The following is a 12,994-nucleotide window of genomic DNA, read 5'->3' as shown; positions in this document are numbered from 1 at the left end:
GATGAAATTGACCGGCCTCTCTCATCTTTTTAAGTGGGAGAACTTGCACTATTGGTGGCTGACTAAATACTTTTTTGCCCAACTGTAATTCTTCCTGTCATCTCCTTTTCCTCACTTTCAGTCAGGTAAGTCATCATAATATTTACAATAATTTAGATTTTCAGTCTTTACTCACACTCCATCAGGAGCAAGCAGGGTTGCCGTAGCACTTGTTGCCAAGACATTGTCTTCAGAGATGGACTGGATCTCTGTTGCCATGGTTCCAATGCTAACAATGTTAACCTGTGGAGAACAAAGGATTTAAGGGTTTGATAAGTGTATTTTCTATTAAGTCATATTAGACAACTAGGTATCAATAATCTTTATAGCATTGGTAATAGGACTGATAAAACAAAGCCCCATTTGGAACATATCTTAACAATAAAAATATCATTAAACATTGTCTTAAAAGTTGGGACATTTTGTGTAACAAATTGATCGTAAACTGAAATTCAAATTTGTTTTGTGGATAAAAAGAATGAAACTGCAGACTCATTCTGCCTTGAAAGGCAGTAATATCTACCACAACCAGTTACTTAGCATTTTTAACTCCTATAACTTTGATAATTGCTCCTATAGATGCTGTTTAATTTCAGAATGAAGAACCAATGTCTTTGCAGTAGCTCAAAGTCTAAGACTTTTAGCTAACTTTCAAACTAAGACAATCTTTCAAAAAAAAGAGTTACAATGGTTTTCAAAATAAGAGTCTAGCTATTTTAAAACGTTATACATTTAAAAAAATATCACACAAATTGAACACATTTTAAGACTTTTATGTTTTGGGGCCGCAATCTTTAAAATTACACATTAAGTATTTGTGCCAAATATAGGCCAAAAATGTCTAATTCCATTACTTTCTTATTGTTCTTGGGTGACAACAAAGATAAAGAAATCGTCGTCTTTCCCAGCATATTTATATTTTACTGATATTAATGTGTCTCAATATTACTGAAACAGATTATAGCCAATTAAAGTAATCTAAAAAAAAAGCAGCAAATAAGATATTTTTTTTCACTTAAATTAAGTTCCTTAAATGAGCTATCTAAGTACTGCTTGTGACCAAGTTCAATTAGATCTAAATATAATGCAGAAATCCCTAAAGGTGAAGCACAAGTATTTAGTTTTTCTCTACATTTTTTTTTTTCAGAATTTAAGATGTGTGCATTTATGTTATTATAACAATTTACATCTGGTAATATCAAGGGCGTTGGTTTGATTTCAACTTTTGTAGAGACACTGTTGCTCTGATGTCATTGGTCCTATGCAAAAATGTGCATGCTCGTTTTTTTATGCTTGACGTGAAAATCAGGGTGTATTTCGTTTAAAGAGAAAAGAAGAATTTCTTGCTACATTTATACAAATTTTATAAGCACTACACACACTAGATGCTGTTTATCAATGACTGAAGCTTAACTGGCTCTGATGAATGAGGAAATATGACTTTTTTCCACTTTGAAAAGGTTGGCATTTGAAATTACCAGTGAATAAGACAGTAGGTAAATCTGTGCCTATTTAACAGAATATAGTCTAAATATGTCTATTATATGTGGATTTATACTTTCTTTTATTTTGAAGATACAGAATTGTGCAAAGGTAAATAGAGGTAAGACCCACTCTTATCTTTTAAATGTTCTTTATATCATGATACAAAGCGAAATAATAGATTAAAGGGACGCCAAATAAATGTAATGCATTTTTCATTTAATATATTAACTTCACTCTACAAGTTGTATATCTAGGCTGTAGTTAATCTATTTAACCCATTTCATGTATTTTATTTAGGGCTGAAACAATTCTTTGGATTAATCAATTATTGAAATAATGCCAACAAACTTGGTAATCGACCCACTTAGAGCAAGAATTATACCAAAAATGTAAAAAAAAATTGATTAACATTTTCTATTTTAGATATATTTTCGTCGGTCAATATTCTCCATCTAGAACTCCTCTACTGCTGCAACAACGTTGTATTGTAAATTATAAACGTTATTCACATCTAATTCTTGGTAGGGACAAGTAGGTCGGTCCAAGGGACATGTCCCTATGGTCCCTATGCAAACCTACGCCCATGGGTAATATTGTTCCTCACCCTTCCTCCAGTTAAGTCAGCCAGTCTCCCAATGTCTGCCAGGCAGCAATCCGTCCCTTTGAAGGACATCACTGAGATTATAACTCTAAAAAAGGAAGACAATGTTTTTTGATCACTAGGAATTCAACTAAATATTTACATGTAATATCTCATGATTAATGTAAGGGTGTGTGTGTTTCCTTACCCTTTCTCTACTGCCTGGAGAGCAAGCTCCCTATAGAAATATTTAGAGTCTGTAGAATTTCCTTGCTCCATGTCACCAAGTCCAATGTTGGCTCTGCCATCAGTGCACAAAATGACCTGCAACATACATTTTAATGAAGTCTCAGAAAGCTGCTGCTGCTGGCAGTTTTCACATATGTAAAGGCTGCAAAATAACTAGGCCTTAACTGTTGCTCATCAAGTGGTAGCTTGTGTACCACTAGAGGGAGCTAGACAACAAAGCTGGAACCCACACAGTTCTCAGTGACAGATAAAATTGAGATTAGTTGTTTGTCCAACAGGGATATTAAACATCAGCGGGATGTAGTATCACTCATGACAACACTTTGATTTCATTTAAATTGGTTTATTGTCATGCAATTCATTTTTTAAAAAGTCATTTTTTAGATATAATTCTGCTGCAATGCACCTTTAACAAATGAAGTAGGATTCTGTAGAACCTGAATCCTGACTGAAGGGTATGCTGTTTGATTTCAATTTGCTAGACTAGGAATATAGTAAAGAAATTAAGGACATGCACCCTCATGGACAGAATTTTGACATTTCTGTTAAAGCTTGCAGCAAAGAAAATAAATATTATCTACATGAAATATTATGGAGATTAGACTGAAATAAGTTGTTGATTAGGTTCTTTGGGAGGTTTGATGATTCTTTTTGCTCGCCTCGCTATCCCTTTTTCTACCATGATGGAGCTGAAGTAATAAACTGAGATCTAGAACCTCACAAAAATAAACATTAATGTAAATATAATGTATGTTAAGAGTCTTAGAAAATCAAGTGTTCCTAGACTGATCCCTGTTGGCCTTGGCCCCCCAAAGAGTGGACTTATTCTTTTACTGTATGTGTTTATAAGATGTAGAAATGCATCAATAAGCTCCGTTTCAGGAAATATGGATGGTAGTTTGATTTAGTCCTCATTCACCTTGGAGCCCGGGTATTTAGATGCCAAAGCTACAGAAGCCAATGCTGCCGGGCCCAGAGCCGTAGCTCCATGCTCTCCAAGCCTAGAAGACACAGAAAGCAGCTTTTTAAAAACATTTTTATGTGGAACATTTAGTACTAAGAGTCTGTAGCACTTTTATTAAACCTAAATAAACTGTATTTATAGTATTTTTTTCACTTTTCTTTCTGATTTCTTACTCTTTGACTCTGTTGGTGAGATGTTGGTACGTCTCAGCGATGCAGTGAGGGACTCTGTAACCCAGAGCCTGTTTCCAGATGTGTTCATAGTCAACTAAAGCCCAGTCCCTCATGGTGAGCGGAGTGCGAGTTCCATCTCCATATATGACAACCTGAAGGACAGGATCCATGAAAATTTACCAAATAAAAGAAAATTTTTTCTTTCAACGCCTCTGATTCAAATGTTTTTCACCACCATTAATTCTGCAGATTGTCAGCTTATTTGCTAAATGTGTTTACAGATATTCTTTGAAAATAAATAAACATAATAAAAAGAAAGTGGTGTTAATCGACTGTGAAAAATATGTGCAGGATAATTATTAAATGGTAATGTGAACCCATTCCCTAAACTAAATCTTTGCAATAGAAATCTAAAAATTGTGAACAAACAGGAGAATGCCTGACAGTGAAACAACAAACAATTAAAACCTATAAAGCGACAGATATTGGTAGGAGTGGAAGCACATAATAAAATACACCTCAGTAGAACAGCTGCACACCTGTTCTAATCCTTGCAAGAATTAATAAATTGCTGGTTGAGTGAAATTCACTGTTCTTCTGTTTGTTATTGGAAAATACTTGGAAATTTTCATTTTTAATAACGGAAAAAAATCTTTTCAACACTGCTTCAGTCTATTTGGCTAAAAAGGTGCTGAACCGAAGACTGATCATATAATCACAGCAATAGGCTCCTGCTCCCTCATCTCTCATGAGGTCAGCACTGATCTCTGCCCTTTGATGATTGAAGTATTAAAGGCCAGTTTTGTTTCAGAGTCATCCCATAACACAATGACTATTTACTTAATGATTGCTTCTGCGGTGAAAGAGAGACAAACAATTGTCTGCCCACAACAGGGTATGGTTGCTTTAAAGAAGCATTTATGCTACTTTCCATTATCATAGGGACCCCTGATACGGGTTATTATATTTAAATAAAACTGAACCAAAAAAAATGAAAGTGAAAATATATTTTCCTTAACTGAAATAAATACAGGGCTGCACAGTGAAACAGTGGGTAGTGCTGCTTTTTTCAGCAATAACGTTCCGAGTTCAATTCCTGGTCTGCATGGAGTTTGCATGTTCTCCCTGTGCATTCCTGGGTTCTCTCCGGGTACTCCGGCTTCTTGCATGCCTGTTAGTTTAATTGGCTTCTCTAAATTCTCCTTAGGTGTGAGTGTGTGCATGAATGGTTGTTTGTCCTGTTTTTCTCTGTGTTGCTCTGTGATGGACAGGCGACCTGTCCAGGGTGTACCCCACCGCCCATTGACAGCTGGAGATAGGCATCAGGATCCCTCATGACCACAGTGTGAAAGAAAGAAGAAAAACTCTAACTGAAACTGAATTGTATGTTTATAGAAATAATAAAAATTTAGAAAACCTAAATAAATATACCTTTTGGTTACCTGTTTATAAGGTGTATTATAGGCCTTGCATACAGGTATACCATTTTTCGGGAAATGGTATCCTGTGTTTTATTACATATATACATAATTTCATAAATAAAGTACTCTGACTTCACTGCTGCCTTGCAGCAAGAAGGTTCTGGGTTCGATTCTCGGTCCAGGGTCTTTCTGCATGGAGTTTGTATGTTCTCCCTGAGCATGCTGGGTTCTCTCCGGGTACTCCGGCTTCCTCCCACAGTTCAAAAACATGATTATTAGGTTAATTGGCTTCTCTACAGTCCCCTTAGGTGTGAGTGAGTGTGTGATATGGTTATTTGTCCTTTGTGTCTCTTTGTTGCTCTGTGATGGACTGGCGACCTGTCCAGGGTGTACCCCGCCTCTCGCCCATAGACTGCTGGAGATAGGCACCAGCCACCTCGCGACCCCACTTGGGATAAGCGTGTAAGAAAATGGATGGATGGATGGAAGTACTCTGACTTTCTTGAATCCTGCACCTAAAAAAAATACCCAAATCCAGAAAAAGTATAGATTTTTTTTTATAACTACAGTAGATAAAAATGCTTAAGTATTATAAACTTGCCACTGATGCACATCCCATTTGGCTCAAGACTCCTTATGAATTTGACCATTTCTAAGGGTCAGAGGGCCCCGTGTCATCTGTGTATAGGAGCCTTGCTTCAGTCAGTGAGCCCCAGGGCAGCTGTGGCTACAATGCAGTGTGTGAATGTGAACAGGTAAATGACTGAGTAACTGAACAGGCTGCTCGATGACGCAGTGGGTAGCACCGCTGCCTTGCAGCAAGAAGATTCCGGGTTCAATTCCATTCTGCATGGAGTCTGCATGTTCTCCCTGAGCAAGCATGGGTTCTCTCTGGGTACTCCTACTTCCTCCCACAGTCCAAAAACATGACTGGCTTCTCTAAATTCTCCTCAGGTGTGAGTGTGAATGACTGTCCTGTTTGTTGCCCTGCGATGGACTGGTGAGCTGTCCAGGGTGTACCCCGCCTCTCGCCCGTAGACAGCTGGAGATAGGCACCAGCAGCCCTTGATAAGCATGACGGAAAATGAATGACTGAATGATTGAATGTAGTGTGAAGCGCTTTGGAGTCCTCTGACTTGATAAGGTGCTATATAAGTGCAGGTAATCTAGAAATTGACCATTTCAGAGGGAACCAAAGCTCTCTGCTTTCTGGTTTATCCTCTCTGCACATACTATTATTGAACTTTATTGATCTGACTTTGGAGAAATTTACCCCTGCATTTAACCCATCCCCTTGGGGAGCAGTGGGCTGCCATCGTGGGTCACCCGGGGAAAGCTAAGAGAGCTGAACTCAGAACCTCAGGATTTCTAGCTCTATGCCCTAACTACTAGGCCACTCCCCCCAATGATAATGACCTCAAAGATATGTTTAGAACTTTAGTAATTTGAATGGAGGGGAAGGATAATGGTGTTAGCAGCAGACAGTGATGGACAGACGGAAGCACAGTCCCAGCATTAACCCATCAGTACCTCATCATTAAAGGTGACGAGGGCCACCCTCCTGTGAGGCGACTGCTGAAGCATAAATGCAAGCGTTCTCTGGAGAGCATCCTGGATTCCCTGTTGGACGATAACAAACGAGTTAAAACACAACTAATCCACCATAAATATTAGTTTAATTCACGCAAAAAAAAAAAATGACACTTCACCTCTAATCTGGATATGTGCACTGTAGAACCGCTTTCTGTTGTCACCTAAAGAGCAATCATTGCAAAAATAAATATGGTGGTTTGATAAGGTCAAACACATGTGGGTGTTTCTGCAGCTCTCTTTCTCTTCTAACCTAAAAAGCTTTTTTTTAAAACACCCTGAAAAGGTTAGAATGTGCCCGCTGTCTTGCATATTAATATCAAACAGAAATATTGTTCAGCCAGGTATGCACCATCCTTTTCAGATGATAAGTTATTGATTCTCTGCAAAGTACATCTACAGCTAGAGAAGATTCAGAAGATTTAAGTGAAAACACCAAAGGGGCGTTCTTTTTGAAACAGAAGACGCCTGTGAAACAGAAAGCTTAGAGATTATATCTGTCGTTGAAGCTGAATCTCTGTTGTGGCACAGACAGCAGTGCTTTGACAGCTTCTCCTCAGCGTCACGTACCGCCGTTTATCAGCAGATATGAAGCTGTAACACTTGATTTTATCAGTAGCAGAATGTGGTTGCTGTTCGCAAAAACTCCTACAGAGATCTTATTTCCATTGTTTTATAGTAAATGCTGAATAGTCAGTTCTTTTTGGCATTTGCTTTTAAGTTGATCCAGAAGTTAAAGTTTTTTTTTTGTGTTTATTGTGATCTCCAAATGCAGTTAAATAAACATCATGCTGTTTTAGAGGGTTGGGCGTCATTTGAATGCAAAAAAAAAAAAGTAGAAAGATTGGACTGCTATTTCAGTTTCCCTTTTACACACACCTCTGTTGTGACAGTCATGCTGCCAGAAATGTCCACACAGAAAACAACCATTGTATCCTCCAGGTTCTGGTAGTCGTCTTCGCTCTTCCCTGGCAGGTAAAGGTCGTCACTGCGCACACCTGCACGCTGCCCGATGCACACTTGGGCCAAGCTTTCGTCGACACCGTTCTCAAATCCACAGAACTCACACACCCACAGCTATCGAAGAGAGAAGCTATTCAAAATTCTGTTTCTGAAATTCAAAATTGTTTTTATTTCGCTCAACCTTAACAGAGAAGCAAACTTTTAACAGAAAAGAAAAATGGGAAAACGAATACATAACTAGGCTGTAAGCATGAAATGTTTACCCTCTTCCAAACTGAGCTGAGGCATGACAGAGCAGCACTACATTTCCCACAAATCACTGGGCTCTGGAAGGTCTCCAGACCTGCATCTGCAAAACAGAAAGAGGATAATTTAAGCAGAACTGTCTGAAGTTTAGTTTCTGTGTGTCGGTCTGTTTTAACCTTGACTGATGTCGACCAGCCTTCCAACCCTGAGGGAGACGACATTGATGTTTACTTTAAAGTTGTTTCCTCCTTCCTGCAAATCAACTGAAAGGAGAAACAATCATTAGTTAAAAAACTTTACAGTTTATGGCAATTTAATGCTTTTGGGGTTTGAATGAGGGCAAAATCTTACGTACGTCTGGGAGGAACAGGGGGAGGAAGGGATAAAGGAGTGACTGGAAGCTGAGAGGCAAGCGAGGAAGGATTAGGAAGGGAGGTGGGTCGAGGTTTTCTGAAGCGACGAGGAGGTAGAGGTGGAGGAAACATATCTGATGAAACAAGAAGCGTCAGTTGTTTAATGTGCATCGAAATGTTTTTTTTCTCAAACCTTATTAAAAAAAACTGATGAGCTGCAAAAACCATATGATCTAATATCTATTATTTCTTGGTCCTGAGGATAATTAAAGTGAGCTCACATGAAGGAAGAACACAGATCTCACTCAGTACCTTCAAGGACAGCATGCTTTAGGTCACAGGTTAGCAGAAGAAATGTCGAACTATAAATATCATGAAATACAGTTGCTTGTATGACAGTCAAGTAAAGTTTGAAGTCAGCTTTTCCAGTGTGCAAAATATCAACGTTTTTGACTCTATTCCTTAGTTTATAAGATGCAAAGATTAAAATAATCCAATAAATATCACTATCTGGTATTAATATCGCTGTTATGGATGATAACTAACGTCTGCGTCTATCATATATGTTATACATTCTCCTAACCTTTCTACACTGTTAAAAAACACCACATAATCCTCTGATGCATCATCAACAATGTCACTCAACCAAACAAATAACACATCTCACAACAAATACAAAAACAGCTACTTAATAGAAATAAGCATTGGTTATTAATATAGGCCCAGTACTGACCAGTAAACAATGACTTAAATTGGCTGATAAAGATGGTAATGCAGATTAGTGTTGCCCCTGTATAACTTAAACATTTTGACCCGATACTATATTAGCACACATTATACATCATTTTATTACCTATTTGTCGTGGGAAATCTTAGAAAACACTTAATATTATTAAAGTAGAGAATAATAGGTATGAGTGTGGGATACAAGCATTGCTGGATGGAAAGGCTGGACCGGAATACATGATGGAGCAGAATGCTGGAGTGGAGTGCTTTTAAATTTAAGATTTTAAATGTTGATAATCCTGTATTTGGTTTTTTGAAATTATTTTTGAAATGATTTCCTATATCAATACCTGATCTGCTCTGCAAATGCCTAATGCAGATATATATTATACAGCCTGGATTTAAAAAAAATATTTTTTTCATTTCGTAAGTGTTTCTTTTTTCTTTTTTTTTTAACATCTTCTTTTTTTATTTCTTTCTTGTGGTGTGACTTTGACTCTTTTTCAGTTTCAAACTTCCTTCCTCACAATATAAATGTGTTATTTGTTACTGTTTTCATTCATTTTGTAGTCTTTCTCATAAAAAATATTAAAAATGGAGAAAGACTGCAAGTTTAATCGGTCTTGTCTTAGCAGAGAAGCGAAGCTTAAATCGAACTTGTAGATAAACTAATAAAAGGTGATAAATACTGAAAAAATAATTGGACATTCTAACTTTTAAACCAATACTGTATTTCTTATCAGCATTAATGCCTCTAAGGTTATGGTGTACCAAAATAAATGAGTGCTTTTCATTAATTTCTTATAGTAGCATATCGTAGTATATTCAGGCAAGTTGGCGTTTCTTGTTATTACATTGACATTAATTTTTGGCATCAAAATATCCATTTTTTTTATTTTTTATTTTATTTTACAAAGGTAATAAGGTCTTCTACTAGATTCCAATAACATTATTGGCTTGAAATGTTGATTTTCAAAGTATTTCACTTAGTGCCTCATAAAGGGTTAAAGTTGATTTGTTTTGGGAGCGTTGACCTAGTGGTTAGAGCAAGTTCAATCCCCACAACCTGCACTCAGGGTCGCTGAGTCCCCATATCACCACACAATGGCAGCCCACTGCTCCCCAAGGGGATGGGTTAAATGCAGAGATAATTTCTCCAATATAAGCTCAATAAAGTTCAACCATAAATCAATTACATTGTTTTCTACCTCAGTACTTCGAAACAGTTTCTTTCCAATATTGCTTTAGTGTTTCTTATGTTTTTTAAAGCTACACCTTTAACTTATTAATTAAATATTTTTTCTAAAAGTGTATTTTTATTATTATTGATTGTTGTATTTTCTGTGTTTGCTCATAGTTTCCTTTAACGTTTAACCCAGCGGTCTGACTTCTATAAATGTTGTTTAGTCTGTCTTTTTCCAACTCCATTTATATTTCTCTGACATCATGGACTTTCCCCGTCTCAACCTTCATCTACACTGTCTTTCTTTTTTCCTGCTCTTGCAGGCATACCCACACACATGCAGCAATGGGGTGGCCTATTTGATGTGCTTTCCTGTTATTTTGCTGCAAAGCTCTGGAGAATATAAAATATTAAAAAAAGTCAAAAGGCCCCGGACTTGGTGTATAATGTATGTTTTTGCATGTGATTAAATGTGTGAGAAAGTTACCCATTTGCCGTCCTAAACTTGCTTTGTTCTCATAGTCGGGTGCAAGCTGAGAAACATCTGCGATAACATAGAAAATGACCTTATTATCATTCTATGTTAGTTTCAAAAGTGTGTCAAAAGCAATAATGAGTTAAACAGAACGAGCAGCGTTTTTAATCCACTCACCTGCTCCATCTGGTCCCCAGTTACACACAATATGACTGCAAGCAAACTCCATCTGCAAATCATAAAGAAGCACACAAAAAAATAGAGTTTAGTTTTCACTTTCCTGACGACTTTGAAGGCATTTGACTCCAGGACGGGTAGAAAAGACATAGAATAGCAAAAAGACAAAAAGAGGTACGCATCTCTGCGGGAGACAAAAATCAGCCACAACAGCAATATATAAATGACAGATAAGCTTCCCGGCATTACCCTCCTGCTGTCACAAAAACATCTGGGCTGCTGATTCGTTTCTTTTTGCGAGTTAACAGGTGGCTGAGTAAAACCATGAAAGCAAACATTTCCTCATTTCCTGTGTAAAAAAACCTCTGAGCGAAAACAAAATAACATTCTGGTCTATTGGGGTTTAATTCGTCATCAATGGGATGAGTTGGAGAGTAGAAGAGAGCTGCAGAAGTTGTGATGCTGAAACAAAAACGCCGAGCTTTAAAACACAGAACATATCGTACATGCAGAGACGCTGTCAGAGGGAATCTAACCAACAGTGAGTTTCTCTAACCACAACATAAACACAATGACCCACAGCTGCATCACTCACTGAGGAGACGAAACATTTTTCAAATATATCAACCTCAAGTCATTTGTCACAGATTTTTAGCTGGCAGGATAAGAACCTGGATTTAATATGAACTCCAAAAAAACAAAACAAAAAAAAAACACTGGACTTTGTTTTCCAAGCTTGAAGACATTTCGCCTCCCATCCAGGAAGCTTTATCAATTAAAAATGTCTGAATTAGTGTTGAGTTCCAGGCTTTATAGAATAGCCCAACAAAGCCTTGTTATGGCTTAGAAAACATGCAAATTGCACTGAAAACAGGTTCAGCCCTTTGTAATGGGGAGTGGTTGAGGTCTTTGTTGGCCTGCAAATTAACCCGATACTGGCCCATGCCGCTCTAATGGAGAATGTTAAAATTCTTATTGGCATGGCTTGCAGGAGCGATTTTTTGACCATTGTAATGATAGCGGGAGGGATTCAACCTTATTGCTGCGTTGTAGGTTTTTGAGAGCTGAAACCTGAGTCCACCCCCTCTGTTTAAGGTTGTTTTTAATTGTCTCTTAACATAGATGGCTTCGTTCACACCCCTTTCAAAACACTTGTCTTCTTTGTCCTGTGAAAGCATGTTTTTTTTTTTTTTTTATCTGCCTATTGGAGTGAAAGGAAGGCTGCGAGTGATAAAAGATAAGTGTTTAAAGTTTCCTCATCCTCCTTCGTGCCGTGAACGGAAGGCAGCTGTTCTGGGGTGTTTTATCTGGCTAGTGAAAATGTATGTCCTTGATGAACTGAAGTTGTTTTTCTCCAGTGTTTGAGTGTAAGAAAGTTCTTTATGCAGGGGTGGGATGGGTCCAAGCGAGAGTGTGAGTGTTGGGATTTTTACAGTATAAATGTGTGTGCTGAGCTTGCCCCACTCAGAGCTTTTTCCTCTCCATCTGCAGACGTAAAATAAACCCTTTTTTCTTGCAAGAATTGCTTCAGCTTCCAAACTCCACAGCCCAAAATGTAAACATTCTGGTCCTGAAAAGGATGTTCTTTGTCCTTAAGGTGTAGATGGACAGCGGTCTTGTCTGGAGGAGGTTGCTCTCCTGTGTTGGACCATGCATCTGTGGAGAGGTTGTTTGGTTTCTCCAACATATCAGAGCATTCTTCACGGCATTGAACTGCATACACCACTGCGCTTATTTTAGATCTGAGGATTTTGTCCTTAGGATACACTAGCCTTTGTCTAAGGGTCTTGTATGGTTTGAAATGTTCTGGGATTTGGTGATTGGAGAAAATCCTCTTAAGTTTTTCAGAGACTCCAGCAACATATGGGATGGCGATATTTCTGTGTTTAATCTTCTCGCCGTGATGTTCTGCTGCGTGTCTTTTGGATTTCATTGCTGAATTGACAAACACCCAGTTAGGGTATCAGGTTAGTATGAACATCTAAATGAAAAATTATTAAACAGACTGAAAATCATTAACCAGTCATATCAGGATATTTTCCACTTGGATTTTCCCTTTATCGCCCTATAGCTTTCCTTTTTAAACACATTGGACTGCCAGAAATATTCTTGCACTTAAATTCTTTTTTACATCAAATCACTTTGCTTGCTCACATTATAACAAATTTCATCAGCATGTTATATAACAGAGATGTATAATTAACAAACTGATGTTTTTCCTCTCAGATTCTAGTGTGGGATACGTTTCCTGGCATGATGTCTGATCAGTCTTGGCTCCAAGGACCACCGTAGGTGTTTGTTCATGTATCCATCCATCCATCCATCCATCCATCCATCCATCCATCCATCCATCCATCCATCCATCCATCC

The 12,994-nt window shown here is 37.8% G+C and overlaps 1 protein-coding gene across 1 annotated transcript in view; it reads right to left on the bottom strand.

The window, feature by feature from the left end:
* The window catches only part of LOC107095519 (circularly permutated Ras protein 1-like), a 25,861-nt gene that overhangs the window by 6,541 nt on the left and 6,326 nt on the right, over positions 1–12,994 (bottom strand). The window contains exons 2-14 of the mRNA XM_015391652.1: positions 10,625–10,676; positions 10,460–10,516; positions 8,066–8,197; positions 7,887–7,973; positions 7,728–7,813; positions 7,381–7,578; positions 6,621–6,665; positions 6,442–6,531; positions 3,491–3,642; positions 3,273–3,354; positions 2,313–2,428; positions 2,129–2,213; positions 176–282 (exon numbers count right to left, since the gene is read on the bottom strand). Of these exons, the coding sequence (XP_015247138.1) occupies positions 176–282; positions 2,129–2,213; positions 2,313–2,428; positions 3,273–3,354; positions 3,491–3,642; positions 6,442–6,531; positions 6,621–6,665; positions 7,381–7,578; positions 7,728–7,813; positions 7,887–7,973; positions 8,066–8,197; positions 10,460–10,516; positions 10,625–10,676 (1,289 nt within the window). The remainder of the gene's footprint in view (positions 1–175; positions 283–2,128; positions 2,214–2,312; positions 2,429–3,272; positions 3,355–3,490; positions 3,643–6,441; positions 6,532–6,620; positions 6,666–7,380; positions 7,579–7,727; positions 7,814–7,886; positions 7,974–8,065; positions 8,198–10,459; positions 10,517–10,624; positions 10,677–12,994) is intronic.

This window comes from Cyprinodon variegatus, unplaced genomic scaffold (assembly GCF_000732505.1).
Source record: "Cyprinodon variegatus isolate N-32 unplaced genomic scaffold, C_variegatus-1.0 Scaffold553, whole genome shotgun sequence".
In the NCBI taxonomy this organism is placed as follows: Eukaryota; Metazoa; Chordata; class Actinopteri; order Cyprinodontiformes; family Cyprinodontidae; genus Cyprinodon; species Cyprinodon variegatus.
This window is presented reverse-complemented; position numbering and strand designations above follow the sequence as displayed.